General features: G+C 40.6%; 1 protein-coding gene across 2 annotated transcripts in view; it reads left to right on the top strand.

Annotated features, from left to right (window-relative positions):
* SLC6A15 (solute carrier family 6 member 15) overlaps positions 1–17,381 on the top strand; it is a 73,260-nt gene extending 55,879 nt beyond the window's left edge. For both annotated transcript variants that reach the window (XM_075344779.1, XM_075344780.1), the window contains 4 exons: positions 2,422–2,614; positions 6,141–6,300; positions 6,597–6,759; positions 12,544–17,381. In XM_075344779.1, the coding sequence (XP_075200894.1) occupies positions 2,422–2,614; positions 6,141–6,300; positions 6,597–6,759; positions 12,544–12,921 (894 nt within the window). In that variant the 3' untranslated portion in view covers positions 12,922–17,381. The remainder of the gene's footprint in view (positions 1–2,421; positions 2,615–6,140; positions 6,301–6,596; positions 6,760–12,543) is intronic.
* The last annotated feature ends 8,991 nt before the right edge of the window (positions 17,382–26,372 follow it).

Here is a 26,372-nt window from a genome sequence, read left to right as displayed (position 1 = left end):
GCAATGCTTTTTCGTGTCTGTTTATTTATAGGAATTTTGCATAGAATGGAAAGATTTGATGTACTCTTTGGGCTTATTTGGTTTAGTTAAGTAAAAGGAAGTTGTTAAAATTGCCTTCTTTGTAATGCTACAGTGGGTCTGGAGCACAAATTATCTACAAATCTCACAGCACACATTACACTTTCCAGTCCTCCTCCTCCCTCCCCTGTAAAAGGTACTGCTCACATAGCGAGATCGCTGCTGAGTCACAGGTTTTGTGACGTACCAGTGACCTCATCAGCAATCTCGCTGTGTGTGACATTAAGCAGCCACCTGACCCCTGCTGTGAAATCGCTGATCGTTACACACTGTTTTGGTTCATTGTTTGCTTGTTAGTCTCCCGCTGTGCAGCACACATCGGCGTGTTTGACGGCGGGAGACCAATGAGCACCGACTCTGTGTAAGCGGTGTATGCTAGTAAACAGGGTAAATATCGGGTAATTAAGCAAAGCGCTTTGCTTAGTAACCCGGTGTGTACCCTAGCTACGTATACAGGGAGCCAGTGCTGGCAGCCTAGCGGTGTACACTGGTAAGCAGGGTAAATATCGGATAACCAAGCAAAGCGCTTTGCTTAGTTACCCGATATTTACACTGGTTTCCAAGTGCAGCATCGTTACATGAGTCGCTGGTGGCTGGTTGCTGGTGAGATGTTCCTGATTGACAGCTCACTAGCGACCCTGTAGCGACGTACCAGCGATCCTGACCAGGTTGTATCGTGGTCAGAATCACTGGTACGCCGTTTAGTGAGACGGTACCCTTAGTACACTCTTAGGCCTCCTTCACACATCCATGTCTCTGGTATGTGTGACGTCCATTTCCACACATACCAGAGACATGGACACATGTAGACTCATTAAACTCAATGTTTTTGCGCACGTGTAGATGTTTTTACACGGACCGTGTGTCTGTATGAAGCACACGCATGTCTGTGTGCTCCACAAGGTGACATGTCCATTTTATGCCAGCAGCACAGGTGTCACACGGACTGCACACTGATGTGATCCGTGTGACACGAACCAGAGAAAACACGTCACTTAAAAAAAAAATAATTTTTTGACTTACCTGTCTCCGGCGCTGCTGTTGCTTCTGGGTTCTGCTCATTATGCCTCATGAATATTCACTGTATTTACCGCAGACCCGGATGTAACAGCAGCGCCAGAGACAGCAGCAGTAGAGACAAGTAAGTATACAAGTTCATGCTGTCCATGTGCTATCCGGATGTCATACGGACAGCACATGTAGAACACACACAGACACATGTACCTTCCCCATGGACCGTCCCACACATTAATTAATTTAATGCACGGATGTGTGAAAGAGGCCGTACACACTACTTCAATCAATGCTGATACTGCTGCGACCACAGGACTAGCTAGCAAATGCTTCAGCAGACTCACATATAGCTTTTAATACGTTGTTCTGGGAAAATATTCAATGTTTTACACACTATGCTTTGATTTTACACACTTAGGTGTACTTCATAAGTTAAAGTTGGTCACTTGCTCCTTCATGGCAGGGCAAATTTTTAGTTTTATGTTTCCATTTTTTATTTCCCTTTTTCTACTAGTTCATATCTTTGTTGTTTTTCTATAAACATAGCCCAATGAGGGATTATATTTTTGCATTTATTTATTTTTTTTTCTGGATGAGTTGTAGTTTTAAATGCACCATTAAAATTTACAATGAAAATTGGGATAAAAAAGCCATGTGGGGTAAAGTGGTAAAGATAATAAACTTTGCCATTGTTTTTTGGGTGTTGATTTTACAATGCTCATTGTTCAGTAAAAATTATGTGGCAACATTATTTTACAGGTCAATTTGATTCTGGCAATTCCAATTTTTTATATATTATATTTGGGATATTTTTTTAATAATTTACTGCTTTTAATAGATTTAGACCCCAATTCATAAAGACCATCATTTTTCACACCGGTCTTGATGAGAGGGCGCTCTAGCTCTACCCACTTTGTTGGAGCTGGGAGCAAAGGGCGTGAAAGCACCGAAAGTCAAGACATTTTAGTGCATTGATGAAATACAATACAAACAAGGAGTTTACCTGAATTGGGGGGCGTTGATTACAGGTGGTGCTTTTTTTCAAATGGATTGTTGGCATGCCATAAATGCTTGGCCATTGTGCAAAACATTTATACAATACCTAGAAATTCCTGTAGGTACGCAATGATGCCTAAAACTGGAGTTTTCAGCTACTGTACAGTATTAGTGTTAATAGGTGATGTATAATGGGCCTCAGCTGGCATCAACTTGTGTACAACAAATTTCAAGGCACAACACACCCTTACCGATGCTATCATTTTTTGCTATTACTGCTGTTATATCTACTATTAATAATAATAATTATAACGATCTCTCCTTTATTTGCAGTCTGTTCAGGGCACTGGTTTGGCTTTTATTGCTTTTACTGAAGCCATGACACACTTTCCTGCATCCCCGTTTTGGTCTGTGATGTTTTTCCTCATGTTGGTAAACTTGGGCCTTGGCAGCATGTTTGGGACGATTGAAGGAATCACCACACCAATAGTTGACACGTTTAAAATAAGGAAGGAACCACTCACCGGTAAGTCCAGGCATCTGTTTTCACATTAAAGAATGGGTCCAGACTGTCATAGAAAAAAATTGTCCAATTTTAATTTAGGAAAAAAAAAACTATTTTCCATCCATATTGCCATTCATATGTCTAGTTTTGACATCTATATGGCACCAGTTTGTCATCTGTTTTCTTTATATTAATTAAAACATATTATTTTTTTTGTTTAATAATTGCAGTAGATCTGTCAAAAAATGTTGGGTGGTCTGTATCACATCCATTTTTCTACACATCTGTTTACTCAAATGGGCCAGAAAATTGGATCAGACTAGTACGTGCTATGACACTTTACAAGTGGAATATCAATCTGCATGTAAAGATGTTCTATGCATTACCCATTCACTGCGTTGGTCTGTGTGCTGTCCATGTATGGTTCATTTGACACATGAACAACATACAGTTAGGTCCAGAAATATTGGGACAGTGACACAAGTTTTGTTATTTTAGCTGTTTACAAAAACATGTTCAGAAATACAATTATATATATATATATATATATAATATGGGCTGAAAGTGCACACTCCCAGCTGCAATATGAGAGTTTTCACATGCAAATCGGAGAAAGGGTTTAGGAATCATAGCTCTGTAATGCATAGCCTCCTCTTTATCAAGGGACCAAAAGTAATTGGACAAGGGACTCTAAGGGCTGCAATTAACTCTGAAGGCGTCTCCCTCGGTAACCTGTAATCAATGAAGTAGTTAAAACGTCTGGGGTTGATTACAGGTGTGTGGTTTTCCATTTGGAAGCTGTTGCTGTGACCAGACAACATGCGGTCTAAGGAACTCTCAATTGAGGTGAAGCAGAACATCCTGAGGCTGAAAAAAAAGAAAAAATCCATCAGAGAGATAGCAGACATGCTTGAAGTAGCAAAATCAACAGTCGGGTACATTCTGAGAAAAAAGGAATTGACTGGTGAGCTTGGGAACTCAAAAAGGCCTGGGCGTCCACGGATGACAATAGTGGTGGATGATCGCCGCATACTTTCTTTGGTGAAGAAGAACCCGTTCACAACATCAACTGAAGTCCAGAACACTCTCAGTGAAGTAGGTGTATCTGTCTCTAAGTCAACAGTAAAGAGAAGACTCCATGAAAGTAAATACAAAGGGTTCACATCTAGATGCAAACCATTCATCAATTCCAAAAATAGACAGGCCAGAGTTAAATTTGCTGAAAAACACCTCATGAAGCCAGCTCAGTTCTGGAAAAGTATTCTATGGACAGATGAGACAAAGATCAACCTGTACCAGAATGATGGGAAGAAAAAAGTTTGGAGAAGAAAGAGAACGGCACATGATCTAAGGCACACCACATCCTCTGTAAAACATGGTGGAGGCAACGTGATGGCATGGGCATGCATGGCTTTCAATGGCACTGGGTCACTTGTGTTTATTGATGACATAACAGCAGACAAGAGTAGCCGGATGAATTCTGAAGTGTACCGGGATATACTTTCAGCCCAGATTCAGCCAAATGCCGCAAAGTTGATCGGATGGCGCTTCATAGTACAGATGGACAATGACCCCAAGCATACAGCCAAAGCTACACAGGAGTTCATGAGTGCAAAAAAGTGGAACATTCTGCAATGGCCAAGTCAATCACCAGATCTTAACCCAATTGAGCATGCATTTCACTTGCTCAAATCCAGACTTAAGACGGAAAGACCCACAAACAAGCAAGACCTGAAGGCTGCGGCTGTAAAGGCCTGGCAAAGCATTAAGAAGGAGGAAACCCAGCGTTTTGTGATGTCCATGGGTTCCAGACTTAAGGCAGTGATTGCCTCCAAAGGATTCGCAACAAAATATTGAAAATACAAATATTTTGTTTGGGTTTGGTTTATTTGTCCAATTACTTTTGACCTCCTAAAATGTGGAGTGTTTGTAAAGAAATGTGTACAATTCCTACAATTTCTATCAGATATTTTTGTTCAAACCTTCAAATTAAACGTTACAATCTGCACCTAACTGTACTAACTGAAAATATGCTCATTATTCTATGGAAAAACTTTTCTTTTTTACAACATTCTATTCACTTTATATACGCTGCCAGGGCATAATTATAAATAACTGGGCACCATCAGGTGGATATGACCCCCCCCCTTTTAATCTAAGTATATAACTTTAGTTTGCATGTGGGCCAGGGTACCAAAGACATTTCTGCCACATAAGCAGAGACAATTCGTACAAATGGAACATGGTAGGTAGAATGACATGTTTTACGTTATGCACAGGGCCATGGAGCTTCACAATGCAAAATATTATTTTTCTAGACTTGCAATACAGTAAAAATCATATGGTAGTAGAATTTGGAGGCCACGGATATAACTACTTACGAAACAGCTTTTTGCTTAACCTCTCACTTTACATAGGGAAACTTGTTTAGACTAAATACTTGTAGGTCTGTTTCACAGAAAAGTAATAGATGCAACTTATGGTACTAGGAACATTATGGCCACAAAAACTCAGCCCACGCCTGGTTCTACAGATTCTAACTTACATGACTGTTGTGTTCTATAACTATATCATTTCTGTTAGTAGAATTGTGAAACTTATCACATCAGCATTGTGTAAATTTGGCACAAATCTTAGTAGCCTAAAGACAGTACCCTATGCTGGCAAGCTCTTTAATATACTTTTGACATTGCGTCTATTCCTCATCCCAGTCAAGATCATAGTTCAGTTAATTAAACCTGCAATCAACGTGAAGTGAGCGCAGCGGCCTCCATCGGCCTGAATCCAATCAGCGCCGGCTTCTGTCTCCCCGCCTTCAGTACCAAGTTAATAAATGGGAAGTGAGAGCAGTAGCTGCTCTCACTTCCTGTTGATTAACGTGGGACTGAAGGCAGGGAGATAGAAACTGGTGCTGATTGGACACGAGGTTCCTGTGATGTCACAGTCCCACATGAGCCCCCACACTGCAAGTCGCAGCAGTGCTGGGAGAGGTCCGGTACGGGAGGTGAATATAGGCTTTACTATTTTACCTGGGGAAATTTGTGGGATCAGAAGGGGTTGTCCTAGTAGTGGACAAACACTTTAAGGAGCTGTTTATATGGGCTGACCTGAGGCACTAAATGACTGCCCATCAGTTGCTTATTTGCTGATCAGTGGGCAATTACTAGCATGTTAACACAGGCTCATCAAACTTAATATCTGTAATAGATTGTTCTGTGCACATAGGCTTCCATTATTCTCTACAGCATGAGTGTTGATTACTCAGGATGATGTTTTGCTGAAACAATGATATTTTGTACAGCACAAAAAATCATTTCACCCAAGGAATGAGAGTTTTGCTAGCATGTTGGGCGATCAGTCTCTTGTTTACACTGCAAGATGATCATGAAATGAGTGTTCCTACTATAGCTCATAATAATCTTTCAGTGTAAATGCCTTTGTGTGCTTAATATCTTCAGTAAATAACTTAGAATTTCACTGTATTATTGTATTGCTGTTTTTATGAATAGTCTCTCATTCTGGGTATATTTCATCTTTTACCCTTCAGTTGGATGTTGTCTACTTGCTTTCTGCATTGGCTTACTCTTCGTACAGAGATCTGGAAATTATTTTGTTACCATGTTTGATGACTATTCTGCAACGTTACCTCTTCTTGTTGTGGTCATCTTGGAGAATGTCACTATCTCTTGGATATATGGAATCGACAAGTAAGTTGTCATTTTTTGTAGCAAGGCTGTTAGTCCAGAATGTTTTATAAAATGACTGGATAGGACACAGCACCATTCAACTTCACATGGATCTCACAGAAAACAAAACCTTTGCACGTCTACTTGTAAAATTGGTGACATAACAAATGAAAGTATTTTCCATAGGCTTCCATTGAACTGAGATTTGGTTTCTACTTATGTTTCTTTTCAACATCTAGATGTATATATTTACCTGTCAATATTAATTTCTATTATTTTATATAAATATTCCGTTAAATTGTGTTGTTTTGTTTTAGGTTTATGGATGACTTAAAGGATATGCTTGGATTCACCCCCTACAGATACTACTATTATATGTGGAAATATATCTCTCCTATACTGTTGACTATTTTATTTATAGCAAGTGTTGTCCAGATGGGCTTTACTCCCCCTGGTTATTATGCATGGATTGCTGAAACGGTAAGTGATGGAAATAATTGCCTCTGCTATACAATGTAGATACTTAGTTAAAGTTATCTCCAGTGATCCACTTAAAAGCTTCTTAGGGCTTGTAACAAAATGTATAAATTATAAGGAAGCTGTCCCCATGAAAATGCTGTCCAATGTACAGACACCATGTTTTACAGTGCCTACAAGTAGTATTCAACCCCCTGCAGATTTAGCAGGTTTACACATTCGGAATTAACTTGGCATTGTGACATTTGGACTGTAGATCAGCCTGGAAGTGTGAAATGCTCTGCAGCCAAAAAGAATGTTATTTAATTTTTATTTTATTTTTTTAAATTGTGAAAAGTTTATTCAGAGGGTCATTTATTATTCAACCCCTCAAACCACCAGAATTCTGTTTGGTTCCCCTAAAGTATTAAGAAGTATTTCAGGCACAAAGAACAATGAGCTTCACATGTTTGGATTAATTATCTCTTTTTCCAGCCTTTTCTGACTAATTAAGACCCTCCCCAAACTTGTGAACAGCACTCATACTTGGTCAACATGGGAAAGACAAAGGAGCATTCCAAGGCCATCAGAGACAAGATCGTGGAGGGTCACAAGGCTGGCAAGGGGTACAAAACCCTTTCCAAGGAGTTGGGCCTACCTGTCTCCACTGTTGGGAGTATCATCCGGAAGTGGAAGGCTTATGGAACTACTGTTAGCCTTCCACGGCCTGGACAGCCTTTGAAAGTTTCCACCCGTGCCAAGGCCAGGCTTGTCCGAAGAGTCAAGGCTAACCCAAGGACAACAAGGAAGGAGCTCCGGGAAGATCTCATGGCAGTGGGGAGATTGGTTTCAGTCAATACCATAAGTAACGTACTCCACCGCAATGGTCTCCGTTCCAGACGAGCCCGTAAGGTACCTTTACTTTCAAAGCATCATGTCAAGGCTCGTCTACAGTTTGCTCATGATCACTTGGAGGACTCTGAGACAGACTGGTTCAAGGTTCTCTGGTCTGATGAGACCAAGATCGAGATCTTTGGTGCCAACCACACACGTGACGTTTGGAGACTGGATGGCACTGCATACGACCCCAAGAATACCATCCCTACAGTCAAGCATGGTGGTGGCAGCATGATGCTGTGGGGCTGTTTCTCAGCCAAGGGGCCTGGCCATCTGGTCCACATCCATGGGAAGATGGATAGCACGGCCTACCTGGAGATTTTGGCCAAGAACCTCCGCTCCTCCATCAAGGATCTTAAGATGGGTCGTCATTTCATCTTCTAACAAGACAACGACCCAAAGCACACAGCCAAGAAAACCAAGGCCTGGTTCAAGAGGGAAAAAATCAAGGTGTTGCAGTGGCCTAGTCAGTCTCCTGACCTTAACCCAATTGAAAACTTGTGGAAGGAGCTCAAGATTAAAGTCCACATGAGACACCCAAAGAACCTAGATAACTTGGAGAAGATCTGCATGGAGGAGTGGGCCAAGATAACTCCAGAGACCTGTGCCGGCCTGATCAGGTCTTATAAAAGATGATTATTAGCTGTAATTGCCAACAAGGGTTATTCCACAAAATATTAAACCTAGGGGTTGAATAATAATTGACCCACACTTTTATGTTGAAAATTTATTAAAATTTAACTGAGCAACATAACTTGTTGGTTTGTAAGATTTATGCCTCTGTTAATAAATCCTGCTCTTGTTTGAAGTTTGCTGGCTCTAACTTATTTGCATCTTATCAAACCTGCTAAATCTGCAGGGGGTTGAATACTACTTGTAGGCACTGTAGAACAGGGGGAGCTAAGCAGATTGATATATAGTCTTGTCACGATTCCTCTGTGCAGAGCATCTTGCAGATTAGAAGATGCTCTGCTGCATTTTCCTGAATTACATTCCTGACAGTTACACGATTCCTCTGTGCAGAGCATTATGCCTTTCGAGATGCTTTGCTGTGCCTTCCTGAGCTACTGAGCTAGCAGCTTGTTTGACAGCACAGGATTCCATGTTGGTGCTGATTATTCAGGTGTTCCTCCTTACTGGTAATTGCTCAGGCTTCTAACTGTGCATGCTCGCCCAGAACTTTGCCAGTTGTATTTTCTGGTTCTGCTGTTGTGCTGTTGCCTCTGCTAGTGTTATGATCTTTGTGTTGTGAGCTCGGATTGTTTTTTGACTTTTCTCTGCCCGCTCCCTGTCACCAGTCGTGACCTGCCTATTGACCTCAGACCAATACATGACCACGTATCTGTTTTCTCCTTGAACCCATTACGTGCTCTCCTAGATTTCTGACCCCGGATATTGAACTAACTATGCCTCCATTTACTCCTTTTGCTCTTACGTGTTTTTCCATTACCAAATCACGGCTTTCCTGACTACTCTTCCATCCATTCTGCCCGTAAGTAGTGACTGCATCACACTTGTAAGTAAAGATTCACAATAACCTGTGTTTTAATCCTCTGCTCTTTCTGGTGTTTTCAGTCCAGTGGGCGGTCCTATCAGTAACTGACAGCTTTCATTGCAAAAATCTGCACACAGGGCTACCTATCAGTTACTGATAGCACCGGCCACTGGACCAAATACCCCAGGAAGAGCAGAGGATTAAATTAATAAAACACAGGTTATAGTGAATCCTTACTTACAAGACTATATATCAATCTGCTCTGATCCCCCTGCTCTATAACATGGTGCCTGCAGATTAGATGGCATTTTCATGGTGACCGTTTCTATTTAGAATGGGTGATCTTTCCTTATTGTTATCTTTTTCCCATAAATGCAGACTTCTTTAGTTTTAGTGAAAACTAAAGTAATATTAATTAATAGTAGAAGGAAATTATAATCTGATTGTGTGTCTATAGAGGTAACTTGTTACTTTATAATGTTTTGTGATTATAGGAGCTTCAGCATTGATTTAAAGGGAACCTGTAGGTGAAATATGAACCCAGAACCATAAGCAGTTCTGGGTACATATTGCTAATCCCTGCCTATCTTTCCCTGTATGTAGTAGCATACATAAAGAATCTTTAGAAAAATATTTCTAAAGATTCTTTATGAGATGCTAATGAGCGCAAGGAATAGTTGCATGGGCATTAGTTCCTGCTCTTATTCCACCCTATTAGAATGTTAGCATGCCCAAAGGGCCATGCTAACATGCTATTCAATGCCTGTGGCCCAGCATCATCATTGGCAGTGACGCTCATACCTGTGCCAGTCGCACTGCCTTATACGCCAGGATTAGGGTCAGTGCACAAGGATCAGAATGCCCGGCATTTCCGGTCATGCGCACGATGAAGTCGGGTGTATGCCTCCCAGCTTCAGCCAGGTCTAGTGCGCATGACCCCATACCTGGCGTCTGAGGTGGTGCAACGGACACAGGTACATGAGTCATTGCCAATCATGACGTTTGGCCATAGGCATTGAATAGCATGTTTGCACACCCCGATGGGTGTGCTAACAAGCTAATAGGGTTAAATGAGTTAATGAGGAACTAACGACCTTGCAACTAGTCCCTGCACTCATTAGCATATCATAAAGGATCTTTAGAAATAATTTTTCTAAAGATCTCTTTATGTATGCTACTACATACAAGGACTGTTATGCAGGGATTACTATTATGCACCCAGACCTGCTAGTGGTTCTGGGTGCATATTGCACCTGACAGGTTCCCTTTAATTCACTTTGAAAATCAATGTCAGAATGATTCTAAAATCGTTTGTGAAAGTTTCCCCACCTAACAGTAAAATGAGCTGAAGCTGGAACTGGGTTGCCAACTGTCCTTAGGCCGGTATCAGACGCTACGATATATCGGGCGATATGTCGTCAGGGTCACGGATTTCGTGACGCACATCCGGCATCGTTAGTGATATCGTAGCGTGTGACAGCTACGAACCACTGTGAATGGTTAAAAATACTCACCTTATCGTTGCTCGTTGACACGTTGTTCATTTTCAAAATATCGGTCACATTCCTGGATGCAGGTTGTTTGTCATTCCTAAGGCAGCACACATCGCTCCGTGTGACACCTCGGGAATGACGAACACAGCTTACCTGCGTCTCGTCGTCAATGAGGAAGGAAGGAGGTGGGCGGGATGTTACGTTCCGCTCATCTCTGCCCCTCCGCTTTTATTGGGCGGCTGCTGTGTGACGTCGCTGTGACGCCGAACGTCCCTCCCCCTTCAGGAAGAGGATGTTCACCGCCCACAGCGAGGTCGTTTGGGAGGTAAGTACGTGTGACAGGGGTGACCGACTTTCTGCGACACGGGCAACAAATTGCCCGTGATGCACAAATGATGGGGGCGGATGCGATCGCACATGCGATGGCAAGATAAATCGACGCGTGTAATGGGGCCTTTAAGTTCCAGGATAGTCCATGAAAACACGGCACTTTTTTGTCTTGTTTGTAAAAAAAATGTAGGTGTCCATGATTTTTGAAGCTGAAACAACTTAAACAGATTATTTTGACTGTAATTATCATCACCATTTTACAGCTTACAGTGAATGCAGCTGATGTCTTAATATCAAAACTATTTGCTGTAGACATGGATCACTTACAGTATTATCATAATGATTTATTACGGTTTTCCAATTATTTTTTTGATAAGCTGTCCAGAAAAAAATAAAAAGTCAAGTTGGCAACCTTGAGCTGCACTCATAATACCTTCATTTTAAAATTAGAATTAATAGCATTTTTGAAAAGGATTTTCAAAGAGAGTACACCAGCCTCATTAGCTCTATAGGAGATCTATGCAATAGTGTATGCATCTTGTAATGTGTATTATCTGGGGAGTTTTTAGCTCCAGCATTTTATGTTTTAAGCACTTTACATATTTTTATTTTTATAGCTTTTCAATACATATAGTTTTTAAGAAAAGCAGGTCTAGATTAGTATTCGTCCTTTCCAGTCCTCAAGGCCCTCCAACAGATCAGGTTTTCAGAATTTCCTTAGTATTGCAAAGGTGATGGAACTTTTCCCTGTGCAATATTGAAGAAATCCTGAAACCCTATAACCTGTCCAATGCTGAGGAAATCCTGAAAACCAATCACCCGGGCAAATACTGAAAAAATCATGAAATCTGATCACCTGTTCAATGCTGAAGAAATCCTAAAAACCCATCATCTGGGCTATTCGGAGGAAATCCTGAAAACCGATCACCTGTGCAATACTGAAGAAATCCTGAAATCCGATCACCTGTTCAGTGCTGAAGAAATCCTGAAAACCCATCATCTGGGCGATTCCGAGGAAATCCTGAAATCCGATCACCTGTTTAATGCTGAAGAAATCCTAAAAACTCATCATCTTTGTGATGCTGAGGAACTCCTGAACACCAATCAACTGTGCAATACTGAGGAAATCCTGAAAACCCAACACCTGGGCAATATTGAGGAAATCCTGAAAACCCAACACCTGGGCTATACTGAGGAAATCCTGAAATCTAATCACCTGTTCAATACTGAAGAAATCCTGAAAACCCATCATCTGGGTGATACTGAGGGAATCCTGAAAACCCGTAACCTGTCCAAAAATGAGGAAATCCTTAAAACCGATCACTTGTGCATTACTGAAAAGATCCTGAAAACCCATAAACAGTCCAATACTAAGGAAATCCTGAAAACCCATAACCTGGGCAATACTGAGGAAATCCTGAAAACCGATCATCTATGCAATACTGAAGAAATCCTGAAAACATGATCTGTTAGTGGACCTTGAGGACTTGAGTTGAGAAACACTGGTGTAGATGATCCAATATATCGATTTTTAAAACATTGAACTCTATTTCCATTCCATTCTAGACTTATAGAATCCTTTTCTTCTTTCAGGCAACTGAAGAGCGTCTAAGTTATCCACCCTGGGGACTTTTTGTATGTATATTGCTGATAGTACTCGCTTTATTGCCCGTTCCACTAGTCTTTGTTGTCCGATTCTTTAATCTTATTGATGATACCACTGGGAGTCTGGCTTCAGTCTCATATAAAAGGGGACGTATTATTAAGGAAACATCCAATCCTGAAGAAGATGACGCTAGTCTAATCCATGAGAAGATTCAAAGTGAAATGCCATCTCCCAATATTGGAAATAGCATCTACAGGAAGCAGAGTGGATCTCCAACTTTGAAAGTAGATACTGCCCCCAATGGACGTTATGGCATTGGGTACCTAATGGCAGATATGCCAGACATGCCTGAATCAGACTTGTGAATGCCATGGCAAGATGCAACTTTTTCCTTCTTGGCACTGTACACTAGCTCTTCTGAAGTGAAGAGGTTGGCTTTAATGCTTGAGGAGCACTGATAACTGTTTAATGTTCTCAGAACTGAGGACACCTAGTTTGAGAGGGAGAAGGGTATTAAGGATTGTTACCAAAAGGCATGGCACTATTATGTTCTGGATATGGCTTTAGCCCTTAGCACTTTCTAGGACCTTAAGTACTGTATGTGTCTTACCTCTCTGTGCCTAATATGTCCCAACATCAAGTGGAAAATTACTGACATCTGTCTTCTCTACATGCGTAGAAACGTCACAAATCTTAACATTGTATGGATACAATCAACAATAAGGGCAATGAAATTAAAAGTGCCAGAAATGAAATTGTTTTACATGGGAATAATTATCGCGGGTCCCTAAGCTCCCTTGAAGCCATATAAGTGGTTGGTTTGTGAGCTGCAGTATTATCACGTATTATGGATATTTCTCAGTATTTTATTAGTGCGGATCATTTCCGTCATGTAGGTCAGTTGAAGCTCAGGGCTATCAAGCAGCTGATCCATTCTCATGTTGGTCCATTTTATGTGATTTTATTATAGTTCATTTCCAGGTTCTTTCTTCAGTATTATTTTTATGTCAGAATGACAGGGTCACTCAGTGCTCACAATCTAAAAGAATGTTTTCTCAATTCTGAATGTTTTTTTTTTTCCGATGACCAAAATTGGCATTTGCCATAGACACATATGGCACAGAAATGCTAAATGTATATGTCTACAATTCCTCACGAATGTATTCTATATAGAGAAGCATTATTAGGACTATGTACACAAGACAAAGCTATGCGTGCCAAAATGACTTACATTTTTGTAAAGTAGACATGAGCATTTATATTATCGACATGCTCCAAAGTAAATCTGTACAGTTAGGGACCATTATTAAGAAGCTACTTGATGCCTGCTCACTAATGCTAATATACAATAAGTTACAAGTATCACCTCATTGTCAGTAATAGACATCAGATTCAGAATAGACTTTTCTATTTTTACATGTAGGGCAAAGGGTGATATATTTTTATGTAAACTTCAGTTCCTTGCATTATGCTACCATGCAATATCAGTTAACATAATTTGCACAATGACAATGATTGTACAACTATTAGGTGCATAAAGTTCTACAGAATGTTTCGTTGACCAAGTAGAATACTACTCTTTGGTTTTAAAGTAACATTGGTCAGTTTGCATGATATGGGAATCAGGAACACTTAAACACGCACATTTGCATCGGAAACGTGACGTTTAGTATATGGCACTGCGTATAGATCTGATGGGTCTGTTCTATTGCTGGGGATGCAGTCACTGTTTAGTTTGGAATTAGTTACAGAAGTTCATTCACATTGATCATTTCTCATTATAAACTGGCTGCAGTTTACTCTATGGATGGATATGTTTTTGAGACAGACTGACCCCAGTTTTATTATGTGCTCCAATAATAGGCTAATATACAAGTGCTTGAGATTGGCATTGCACTCAACTGGCTCATGCACACGACCAATTTTCTCATCCGAGTGCTATTCATAGTTTTCTCAAATAGGTCTGGAACCTATGGTATTCTTCGAGGATGTGCCCATGTCTGATTTTTTCCTTGGACAAAGGAAAACTTCAGTCACATGTCCAATTTTGATCCGAGTGTTGGATCAAAATCGGTAATGCAAGTCTATGGGTCCATGAAACAAATATGACTGCAGTAGGATGACAACCAAGCGCAGTCTGATTTTCATGGACTCACGTAATGGAGGTGGAGAAACAATTTTTTTTCCCTCACCCTTGAAGAGTCTGATTAGCATAATCAGACTGTTTTTCTCGGATGGAGAGAAAACGGTTGTGTGCACCTACCCGATATCTGAAATTACCTAAACTCTGCTCCAGTAGCTTTCACATATGTTTTAATGCTTAACAACTCATGTCGACCTCAGATACTATTAATGCCTGAACATGTATTTATAGCTCATAATGATTGTAATAAACAATACATTGACTAGTATACAGAGCTAAAGGCAGGTGTAGTCTGCTTTATTCTTTTATGTTCCAGTGTTGTAAAATGTTCCACTACCATTAAAAGAACATACTAGTAAATATTACAGCTGAAGCACTTTGTGTATCAGTTATGCCTTTCATCCTCCATTAAAGATGAGAGTAAAACAAAAAATGAAAGAAATACAGTATTAGTAAATGCTACCTTTTATAATGAGACTAAAAATCTGAGTAAAAGTTTTGTAGGACTTAATGGTAAAATGCTTTTAATTGTCAGGTTATGTACTGTATCAGGTAAACGATTGCTAGTAGTTATGCTATCTTTACGATTGTCTTTAAACTGGTTTTCCCATCTGCTATAGTAGGAGTACACCACTCTTCAGCCTCCCCGATTCTTGATCTCTAGGGGGAGGCACACTCCTGCTTGATAGACAGTTCATACCAATGATATTATTGCACCACTGGCCCCATTTGTGCCCTCTCCATTGATGCTACATAAGGCAATTTTCCCTTTGCAGCCTTGGAAGCGCACAATAGCACGAATTATAGCTGGCATTTCACTGTAGTGTTCTCATCCAGCTTCAGTGCAGTGCTTACAAGCTCTAATGGAAATAGCTTGTAAGCGCTGCTCTAAATTCCTAGGAGACTGGAGAAAAAATACTGACAGACTGCACAAGTGGCCGGTAAATAAGACAACACACAGTAAACAATGAAATTAAATATTGTTCTGTTCTTGAGAACAGAAAGACTTTTAAATAACAAGTAAATTGCAAAGCACTTGAATAATCCTTTAATTAAGGATGGAAGATATGCCTAATAAACTGTTAAAGGGAACATTTCACATTGGAAATCCTGTACTACAGTACTTGTTGGGGGTATGTTAAAGCTGAGATGATTACTATATAGTTTTGTAGGAAAATGTTCTGTACACCTTGTAATTTACTGATCTAGGTTTCAGTTATTTCTAGGCTTATGAGTCTAGGATATGTTCTTACTGAATGATTCAGATCCTTATGTGTGTAAATACTGGATAGCAGTCAAACACTGGGTAGGACTCAAAGCCTCGAAGCAGAGAAAATGAATAAAACATAAATTCTCCTGAGTCTTTTTCCACAAAGCCGTCAATCTTCTCAGCTCCTCCTGCCCTAGAACATTGTACTGGCAGGACCGCATGGTCAATGTGACAGGTTAATCTCAATTAGTTCTGGCCTTCACTACCTCTAAAACACTTAAAGAGAATCTGTCAGCAGATTTTTGCTACCTCATCTGAGACCAGCAAGATGTATGCAAGCAGACCCTAAATCCAATGATGTATCACTTAGATTACTGGCTGCAGTCGTTCTGACACAATCAGATTGTTTAGATTTAGCCATATAGTAGAGCTAAGACAGCTGTCCCGCCCACACCAGACGCTCAACAGAGATTGTACCTTGATGTGTCAATCAGAGGAGGGGGCGTGCTGCACTGATGTGCACCTGACTTTGTAGTCCGAGCAGTGAGAAATCCTGCTGGTTAAACAGACAAGACAGGCATCCCTGAATTTTCTGTGTTAACCCTTGCAGAATGCTGGTTTCAGCTTACATAACAAAAACCTGCTGACAGATTCCCTTTAATGATAATGTGAACAGGCCATGCTTCAAAAAGACACATTAAAGCCAACTATCTCTGTACTGTTTCCTCCTGGGGTTAGTATAGCTGCCCTACCCCCTAAAATGATTGACACTTATACATACACCTGCACTTGATTGTACTGTAATATACATAGGTACTCTTATGTTATTAGCACTGTTAGGTCAGAATTGCATAAAATAGTCTGCTTCTTATTTTCTCATGTATTAGCTTTCTAGATAATTAGTAGTACAAAATGAAAACGATAGCACTTAGTAACTCTGGGGTGTAATCTGTCCCCTTTGCTGTGGATGTATGACATAAAGTTGTATATTTTGAGTAAAGAAATTTGATGTTAACTACAAGATGATCTCTTATCGGGTTATAGTAAGTTACAGTGAGAATTAAAGGTTTTTTACATGTCTTGTTCCTAATGAAGCCTTTGATTGCTATTTATTGTGGTTACATCATGTCTGATATGTTGTATATTTATACGATCTACTTGTGCTGTAAATATGTATATTCCTATACACTGACATGCTATAAGCTGGCCGTAGAAGCAAATCTCTTTTATTGAAAGAGGACTTATTTTGGAGTTCTTGTGAAAACACGCATAAAGTGAGATACGAACAAACAATATTTTTTGTACTTTTTTTTCCTTCTAACTTGAAAGGTAAAACTAGTGACTCTGGTATTCATCTTCAGCCGCCATACATTCATTACCTTTTCTGTTATTCGCATGTACCTGTACATCAGGTTCTGTTACATCATTCTTTAGTTGTATTATATTGTATGTTATTAAAACATTAACAAGAAGCGTGATACGTGTGGTCATCATTATTATACTTTTATTATAAATATCCGGTTTGCTAAAACTAATTGTCAGAACTTATTTATAGTGCTGTGTTTAATGTAGGCCTAACCCATTGCCATTGAGTCTGTCACTCGCTCATGTGTACTTAAGTGGTAACATTTTGAATTTGGCTGTTCACGCACATTTTTCTGGATTACCAGATCATTTTTTCCCCACCAATTGAATGTCCTGTACTTTGCTCTGGCGTGTCTCCTGCTGCATTGTCTAAGGAAAAACATTTCTCATGGCAAAGACTGACAAACCACTGTGGCTGCCAGTGAGGAGTCTTATAGCTGCAATGCTCCTCTGGGAAATATTCAGATTGTCTCTTCAGGGAGGAAGGAGGCGAACTCTAGTGCCACATATTTGAAGTAGCAATCCTAAAAGTCAAAAGTAACCCTTTAACGAACATTGTCATATTACTTAGGATTTTTGCCAGATCAGAACCTCAATTTGCAGACACAATGTTTCGGGGGGATGATTGCCCTTCGTCAGAGCAAAGTATGAGATCTGATCTGGCTGTATGACAAGAGGCAATCTCCCCAAAACACCATGTCTGCAAATTGGAGTTCTGATCTGGCATAAATCCTAAGGGGTACTTTGCACGTTGCGACATCGCTACTGCGATATCGTCGGGGTCAAATCAAAAGTGACGCACATCCGGCGCCGGTAACGACGTCGCAACGTGTAAAGCCTAGATGCGCTGATAAACGATCGCAAAAGCGTCGTAAATCGGTGATCTGTGTAGCGTCGGACATTTTCATAATGTCGCACCAATAGGAGATACGATGTTATTTCTCGTTCCTGCGGCAGCACACATCGCTGTGTGTGAAGCCGCAGGAGCAAGGAACATCTCCTTACCTGCCTCCACCGCCAATGAGGAAGGAAGAAGGTGGGTTTACGTCCCGCTCATCTCCGCCCCTCCGCTTCTATTGGCCGCCTGCCGTGTGACGTCGCTGTGACGCCGCACGACCCGCCCCCTTAGGAAGGAGGCGGGTCGCCGGCCAGAGCGACGTCACAGGGTAGGTAAGTGCGTGTGAAGCTGCCGTAGCGATAATGTTCACTAAGGCAGCTATCACAAGATATCGCATGTGCGACGGGGGCGGGTACTATCGCGCTCGGCAATGCTAGCCGATGCTAGCAATGTCGCAGAGTGCAAAGTACCCCTTAGTCATATGAAAAGGCTCTTTAAAAGGTCACTTTTGACTTTTAGGATTACTACTTCCAATAGGTGGCACTAGAGTTTGTCTCCTTCCTCCCTGAAGAGACAATTTAAATCCTGATGCATTGTAAATGCAAGATGTCAAAAATATACTTGTATTCACCTTATCACTCACTTCTTCGGCTTCTTCGCCCCTTACTGCAAAATCATACAAGTCCTGATATTCATGGAAGGTATAACTTTATATCTGTATTAAATCACAAATTGTCTCTCCAGGAAAGGAGACAAACTCTAGCGCAGCGCCACCTATTGGAAGTAGCGATCCTAAAAGTCAGAAGTGGATTTTTAACAATCCTTTGCATATGACTTAGGATTTATGCCAGATCAGAATCCCAATTTGCAGTCGTGGTGTTTCGGGGTGCTTGCCCCTCGTCAGTGCAAAGTATGGGGGGTCTGATCCGGCTTATTAGAAGCTATGTGGGGACCACGGGGCAACACTATTCTCCTTAAGGAGACTTTGCAAGCCAATTTGTCACAAACAGCCGGGGGAGTCACTCAGATATCCTGCAGCTTTTCGCTGATTTGTCAAAGACAGGCTACTCTCTAGCGCCCCTCTTGTTGGCAGGCCACGTTTGGTACTGCAGGACAATGAATAAAATGAGGCTGCTGAGCTAATAATGCCAAATATTGGAGGTCTCACAGCAAGGGTAAATGTATATATCACAGATTCCCGCTGATGGAATATATATATATATATATATATATATATATATATACCTCGGTACCCTTAATGATACCCTTAAATCACAATGATCCAACTGAACGTTTCAGCCCATCCTGATCTTTCCACACTTTTCTTCATTCCGTATTGTCACCCTTCTGATCCTCGTCACATCTTTTAATCACTGCTGTGAATGCTAAATCTTCGTGCCTCTTCACATTAGGCAGTGACTTCCGGCTCTGATGAGGTCCAGGAGGGTTCTGGGCAGACGTGTTCACAACTCCAGGATCTAGTGCTCATGGCGGCCAACAGAAGTTATAATGAGGACTGGACAGTTGACAAAGTGGAGCAGAGTGGCCAAAGAGGTGAGTGGTAAGATGAGTACTTTTTTTTTACTTTATGATGGCACTTTACGATTCATAGTGGATAGCACCCACTATTTTGCTGAATCTCCATGGAAATTAATTATAAAAAAATCAGCATTTTGGCAAATGCGTATTTTTGTACGACTCAAGTAACACTCAGTTTCATCTCTAGCCACAATCAAAGCTGATTGAGTCCAAAGACATACCCGTAATTGTGGGCACTCTTTTGATTGCACCACAAATGCCAAATATGCTAACAAAAATACATTTGAAATTAGTTTAACTTAAATTAGAGGGAGGAAATTATATTTACTGTACTAGCAAAGCTTATACTTACCTGTGATGACATGAAGCAGACACTCTGAATATATTTTATACATGTGTTTAATTTTAATTAATTAATATTGACAGTAGCCTATGCTAAAATAGTAAGATTAGGTGCTAAGATTTCAAATTAATGACTTGTAACTACAATTTTGAGGCTATGTAATCAGGAAATATTAATTTTCTTCCTTCTGGATTTATTGGTGTGTAGCATAGCCTGACAATGCCACAATTTGGCAGATAGGCATTATAACATTGGAGCTCGCTCAGCCGCCATCTAATTTGATTTGGTTCTATAATTACAGGCACATGTACTGTGGAAAAGTATTAAAAGCCAATTAAATTTATTAAACATTATAACCCAGCAAATGAATAGAAAAGATGCACTTTTATTTGGCGTAAATCATAGTGGTGCAAAACAATGTGTGACATTTGGCACTTTTATGGCAGCTTTGACAATTATTTGAAAAGGTGGAGGTGCTTAATATGAGGGTCATGGTCTAATGCAGCCCCCAAGGTGATGTAAGTGATAGCAGAAATGTACGTAATTCATTAAGAGCTGTGTACCTCTTAATGAATATGGCGCATCTACTCCAATGGATCACGGATCAGGACTGTCTTGACAAATTACGAAGTCTTGACAAATTTTCTCTTAGTCCTTAAAAGTGATAGACACTATATTATGCAGCCCGGGCATCCTGGGTATCCTTTCATGGCCTGAAAATATTATGACATAGTCACTCAATAACTGTTTATCAATGATTTAAATAACATGGCCAAATTTGGGAAAATTCAATAAATTAATAATAAAACGTATTACCTGTATAAACCAATGCCAATCCTTTGTTCTTTGCCACTCTTTGTTGCTATATGTTGAGGTCTTGTTGACATTGTAATTTCTTTGGCCAATCAGTGCTCCATCAATGACCTCAGCCTGCTAATCAAATTCTAGTCTAATGATGTAAAGGAAGCATGGTGGTCATATGATTGGTGATATTTATTGGGAGTAAATTAGGAGGCATTCAGAAGGCGAAAAAAGTATTCTTGTTGTAGCCTTTAAAACTCCCAACATTCCTGATCTTGCAACAAAGACACATTGGTCATTTATCCTCGGAAAGATTCATTTTTAGGCTGGAGTCACACTTGTGAGTGACTCACACGAGTCTCGCATCGCAACACCCGGCATCACCGCACTCTCTCCTGACAAGAGTGTCTCAGCTGCAAAGAAATACATGCAGCAGGCCCACTGCTGTCCGGAGAGAGTGTGGCCATGCTGGGTGATGCGATGCGAGACTCGTGTGAGTAACTGGCAAGTGTGACTCCGGCCTTATTCAGTATTACTGGTGGTGTGAGCTGCAGTGATGCCTTCATTATTCTGATTATGTAAAACATGGCTTGTCTGCATTCTGAGTAAAAAAATAAATTGGTGCCCACAAACACCATTCAATAATAATAAGAAAAACTATACAACAAATAAAATCTAAAATTGTATTTCTGTAACTTAAGCTTTATTCAGACATCAGACTTTTTTTAATGTAAGAGAAAAACAGACTGAGTTTTATCAGTGATTTTCATCAAAGTGTTATCAGAGTTTCACAGAGTTTCACCTATTTGGTAGAGTTTCATCAGTTTTTCTCTGATTCCCACATGTAGCTCCCCTGAAGCCATCAGGGAGCTACAAAGTACTGCATCCACACCAGGATACAGGGCCTACCCCCAGGGACCCAAAAGACCAGTGCCGGTAACAACAAAAGCATTCCAGTTAATCCCTGTTTTTCCCCAAATTGCCCATAGAATGGTGCCAAACCTAATGGATGGCCAACTAGAGTTGGAGCTGATCCAGTCCACTAGACGACCAGGTGGGAGGGTCAGACAGTGGACAGTGAAAGTCAGAACACAACAGAGAGAGGAAGTGAGCAGACGCACTGACAGGAGTGTGACAGTGACCTGAGGGCCCAGGCGTTTGGTTGCCGGTGGAGTATGGTGGAACGCTCCCGGAACCATAGCACCAACAGGGTAAAGAATCCTAGGTCAGGCAAATGCTCCAGGCAGACCTGATAAAATCTGCACAATGAGGGGACCATCAAGGACCTCAATGACCTTGAAGTTCGGGATACAGTAGCAATGGGAAAACCGGGGAATAGGACCAGAAACTCTAACTCCACATGGTTCACGCTACCATCATACAGACTACCGTTGAAAGACTACCAGGAGGGGACCCCCAGATGCTCCAAGCCACGGGGACCCACCAACCAAAGAAAGGTGCAGGGGAAAGAAGCCACCAGGTCACCAAACTGCCACTGTGACTAAGGGGACCAGTGGTCAAGACCAGTCTTCCTCAGGTGACCAGTTTCCATCTCCCTGAGTAAAGAAACCAGTTACACTACAACCCCTTGTGTGGCCTACCTTCTTTCTGCACCCATCCTCATCACCTATCCTCTGGGGCTTGGCCCTGCTCGCAGAGGGCCTAACATCCAGGCTGTCACCAACACCAGCCCCAGGAATGAGAAATGTGCAGCGGCATCTCCATCTACATAGCCGGAAACCCACTAGTGGCGTCACGTGATAAACTTTCATTTAATCTCCCCTGTAAATATAGCCCTTTTAAAAAGCATCCCCAGGGACACGGAAAAGGGCAACGGCCACCAAGTGACATCTCCCCAACAGTACACCACCCGGGACCGAGTACCACATAGCCCTGGGCGACACACACCCAAAAAAAGTTCTCATGGATGGAGTACTGTAATTTTTTTTCATGGACTTAATGACTTTCATTGCTGAGTTTGATTCAACATGTCTCCATGATTTTGCATGGACCACTCTGACTGCAAAAATAAATACAAGTGGTATGCGTGAAAAAAAATGGACAGGACTTGTATATAAAAAATTGATGTGTAAAGGAGCTCTTAAAATGAACATCCCTATGGACTGTAAATATAATATTATACTAGTAGAGAATAGACTATTTACACAAATATACAATTTGTAACAAAAAAATGCACATTAAATAACAGCAGTGAATAAACTATATTATCTTTGGCCCAAATAGTTCTAATTTGGTCTTATCTGACCAGAGCTCCTTCTTGTACATTCTATATGTCCCCAAACTGCAAACGGGTGTTCTTATAGCTTGCTTTCAAAAAAAGGCTTTTTTTTGTTTTGTTTTTGTGTAGTTATCCTATGGGCAGACTCTCCCACCTGAGCTGTAGAGGCTCCTCCAGAGTGACTACAGGCTTCTTGGCTGCTTCTTTAATTAGTTTAGGTGGATAACCATGTCTTTGTAGGTTTGCAGTTGTGCCATAACCCTTCTATTTTTGGATACTGGGTTGGACAGTGCTAAGTGATTTGTTCAAAGCTTGGGCTATTTTTTATATTCAAAACCTGCTTTACTGCAGTACACTTCTCCACAACTTTATTCCTGACTTATGTGGTGTGTTCCTTGGTTTTCATGATGCTTTTTTATCCCTAATGTTTTCAAACAATCCTCTGAGGCCTTCACAGAAGAGCTGTAGTTATACTGAGAATATATTACACACAGGTGAACTCTATTTACTAATTCGGTGACCTCTTGAGGCAATTGGTCACTCATGATTTTAGTAATGGGGGCTGAATACAAATGCACATCACAATTTTCAGATATATATATTTAAAATATTTGAAAATCATGTATCATTTACTTTATACTTCATAAATATTTGATACTTTGTGTTGGTATATCACATAAAACCCCAATAAAATGCATTTAAATTTGTGAATGTAACTTGAAAAAATGTGGAAAAGATCAAGGAGCATGAATACTTTTTCAAGACTCTGTGTATACCATCAGTGAATAGGGATGAGCGAACCCGAACTGTAAAATTCGAGGCTTGTACCGAACACCAGGTGTCTGAGTCCTGGATAATAAAAAAAAGAAAGCAAAGTGGTTAAAGCAGGACATACTTACCAGTCTCTGAGCACTCACCTGTCACACTGCTTCCGGGTCCGCTCATTACATCTCATGCATATTCACTGTTATCCCCGAACACTGTCTGTGACTGTTTGTGAATGGCTACATTCAAATTGCCGAAGTACCGACATCTCTGATTGATTGTCAAAAAATTGAAAAAAGAGGGAGAGGGAAGACCTGCTGGTGGGATCACCTAGGTACGGAAACAAGTGCATGGTGAAGTGAAAGAAAAATCAGGTATATCAAGTATATCAGGTATATCAGGTACGCTCTTTTTCTTTCACTCCAGAATGCTCTGATTGATTGCCCTCATAGAGGTTGTCTGGGTCCCCTATTGGAGTGTAACAATAAATAAATAAGTTAAAAAAATAACTTAGGGTCCCCCATATATTGCTACCCAGCACAGATAAAGCACATGGCTACAGGCTGTAGCCCCCAGCTGTGCGCGTTATATTGGCATCAAAATATGAAGGACACTATGCAGCTTTTTTAAAAATTATTTAAACAAATAATTTAAAAAAGCATGCGTTTCCACCCAATTTTGATACTTGGTCAAGATAAAGCCAACAGATGGGAGCTGGTATTTTCAGGCTGTCGTGGCTCATAGTTATTACGTCCCCAGCCTAAAAATAGCAGTTAGCTGCCATCCAGAATTGTTTACGCCATTAAATCTGTCAATTCCGTTACTTTGCCTGGCTCATCCCAATTGCCCTGGTTTGGTGCCAATTGTGGGAATACAATGGATTAATGACAGCTGTGATTTGTATTTGTGGTTAATAAATTGGAGAAAGAGGGTTTTTTTTAATAAAGGATTTTTTTCTGTGTTTATTTATTTTTACTTACAGAGTTAGTAGTAGGGGGGGGTCTCATGGACCCCTTCCCATTACTAATGTTGGGCTAGGTGACAGCTGTGACTTTTTGACAAATCACGCTATCATTAGCTCCTTATATTACAGTGATTGTCACCACACTAGAGAAAATCGGGATGACCAAGTAAAGTGCCAGGATTCGTGCATCAAATGTATGCAACAAATGCGGGGTGGCTGTGGGCTGCTATTGTTAAGCTAAGGTTACCCAATAAACATGGGCCTCCCCAGCCTGAGAATACCATCCCCCAGCTGTCACTTTATCTTGGTTGGGTGTCAAAATTGGGGCTGACTGCATGTCATTTTGTTAATTATTTATTTAAATAATTTAAAAAAATCTTTATGAGGTCCATTTTATTTTGATACACAGCCAAGATAACGCACACAGCTGGGGGCTTCAGTCTGTAGCTGTCTGCTTTATCTGTACTGGATATCAATATACGAGGGACCCTATGTCATTTTTTCCATTTATTTATTATTTCACTCCACAACCAATTACAGACACCAGCACATCGATAGCCTGACTGCAGCTAATCACAGACGCTGTCACAGAGGGTGGGCGGGGGAAGTAGTGAATGGTCGAACCCGGAAGCAGTGTGACAGCAATGAAGGTGACTCGGTAAGTAGAATTCTCTTGCTTTAATGACTATTTTGCTTTCTTTTAACTTTTTTTTTACCCGGGTGGCTGAACCCAAACAGTAAGACGAAATTCCATGAGAAGTCTGTGTTCGGGCATGGACCCCGAACTTTATAGTTTGGATTTGCCCATCACAGTTCAGCACCTTTTCAATTTTTATTTTTTAGAGTGCTGCCTTTTTCTATTATTGGAGGCACTGGAGGAAATTAAGTTATGTTCCTGAATTTTGGATGCTAAACACAGCTCTCTAGAATCTTTCACAGGTGATGATGTGGGGGTGGATAGGGCAGATTCTAGTATAGTAGCTTTGTCCTATTGTTGATATTGTGCTACTGTGACACATTCAGGTATGTCAGCACTTGTTCTGCAGTCTACTTTATTATCACTATATTTGCATATACAAGTTAAAGGGCTTTTAAACAAGCACATGGCTCAGGAAAGTGAGAGCATAAATTAGGAGAATGAGATGACTGGTATCTCAGGAGTTAACTCTTCAGGTTAGTTGCTTAGTGTTTATTTATGAGAGGCTGATATACATATGCATGTAACTACTGTTAAAGCTAATACGACCACTGTGGGAATTTGTCACCCCCTAAGAGACTGATGTGACCTATCTGGCGTGTGATCTATGTGATGCACATACATACACCTTGCAGAAATCTTACTCCAGTGTAAGATTTTTTGCATAAGGTACACCACAACTCTTCATGAAATAGAAACACCCTTATTTCACCCCCTGTACTGTCCTAACTTTGCCGATCTTGACTGAACTGGGTGAGACACTGGCATAAAAATGATAAGTGATACATTTTTGCGTAACTACACGTTGCACAAAAATTGTGACTTTTGAAAGTCATTTATATAATTGCTTTGATGCTTTGATGTATCATAGAAAACCAAAGGAAATAATCTAAAAGAGGAATTAAGTATAAA

Source organism: Anomaloglossus baeobatrachus, chromosome 4 (assembly GCF_048569485.1).
Source record: "Anomaloglossus baeobatrachus isolate aAnoBae1 chromosome 4, aAnoBae1.hap1, whole genome shotgun sequence".
NCBI classification, from domain to species: Eukaryota; Metazoa; Chordata; class Amphibia; order Anura; family Aromobatidae; genus Anomaloglossus; species Anomaloglossus baeobatrachus.
Note: the sequence above shows the minus strand (reverse complement) of the source record. Positions and strands in the feature narration are given on the sequence as shown.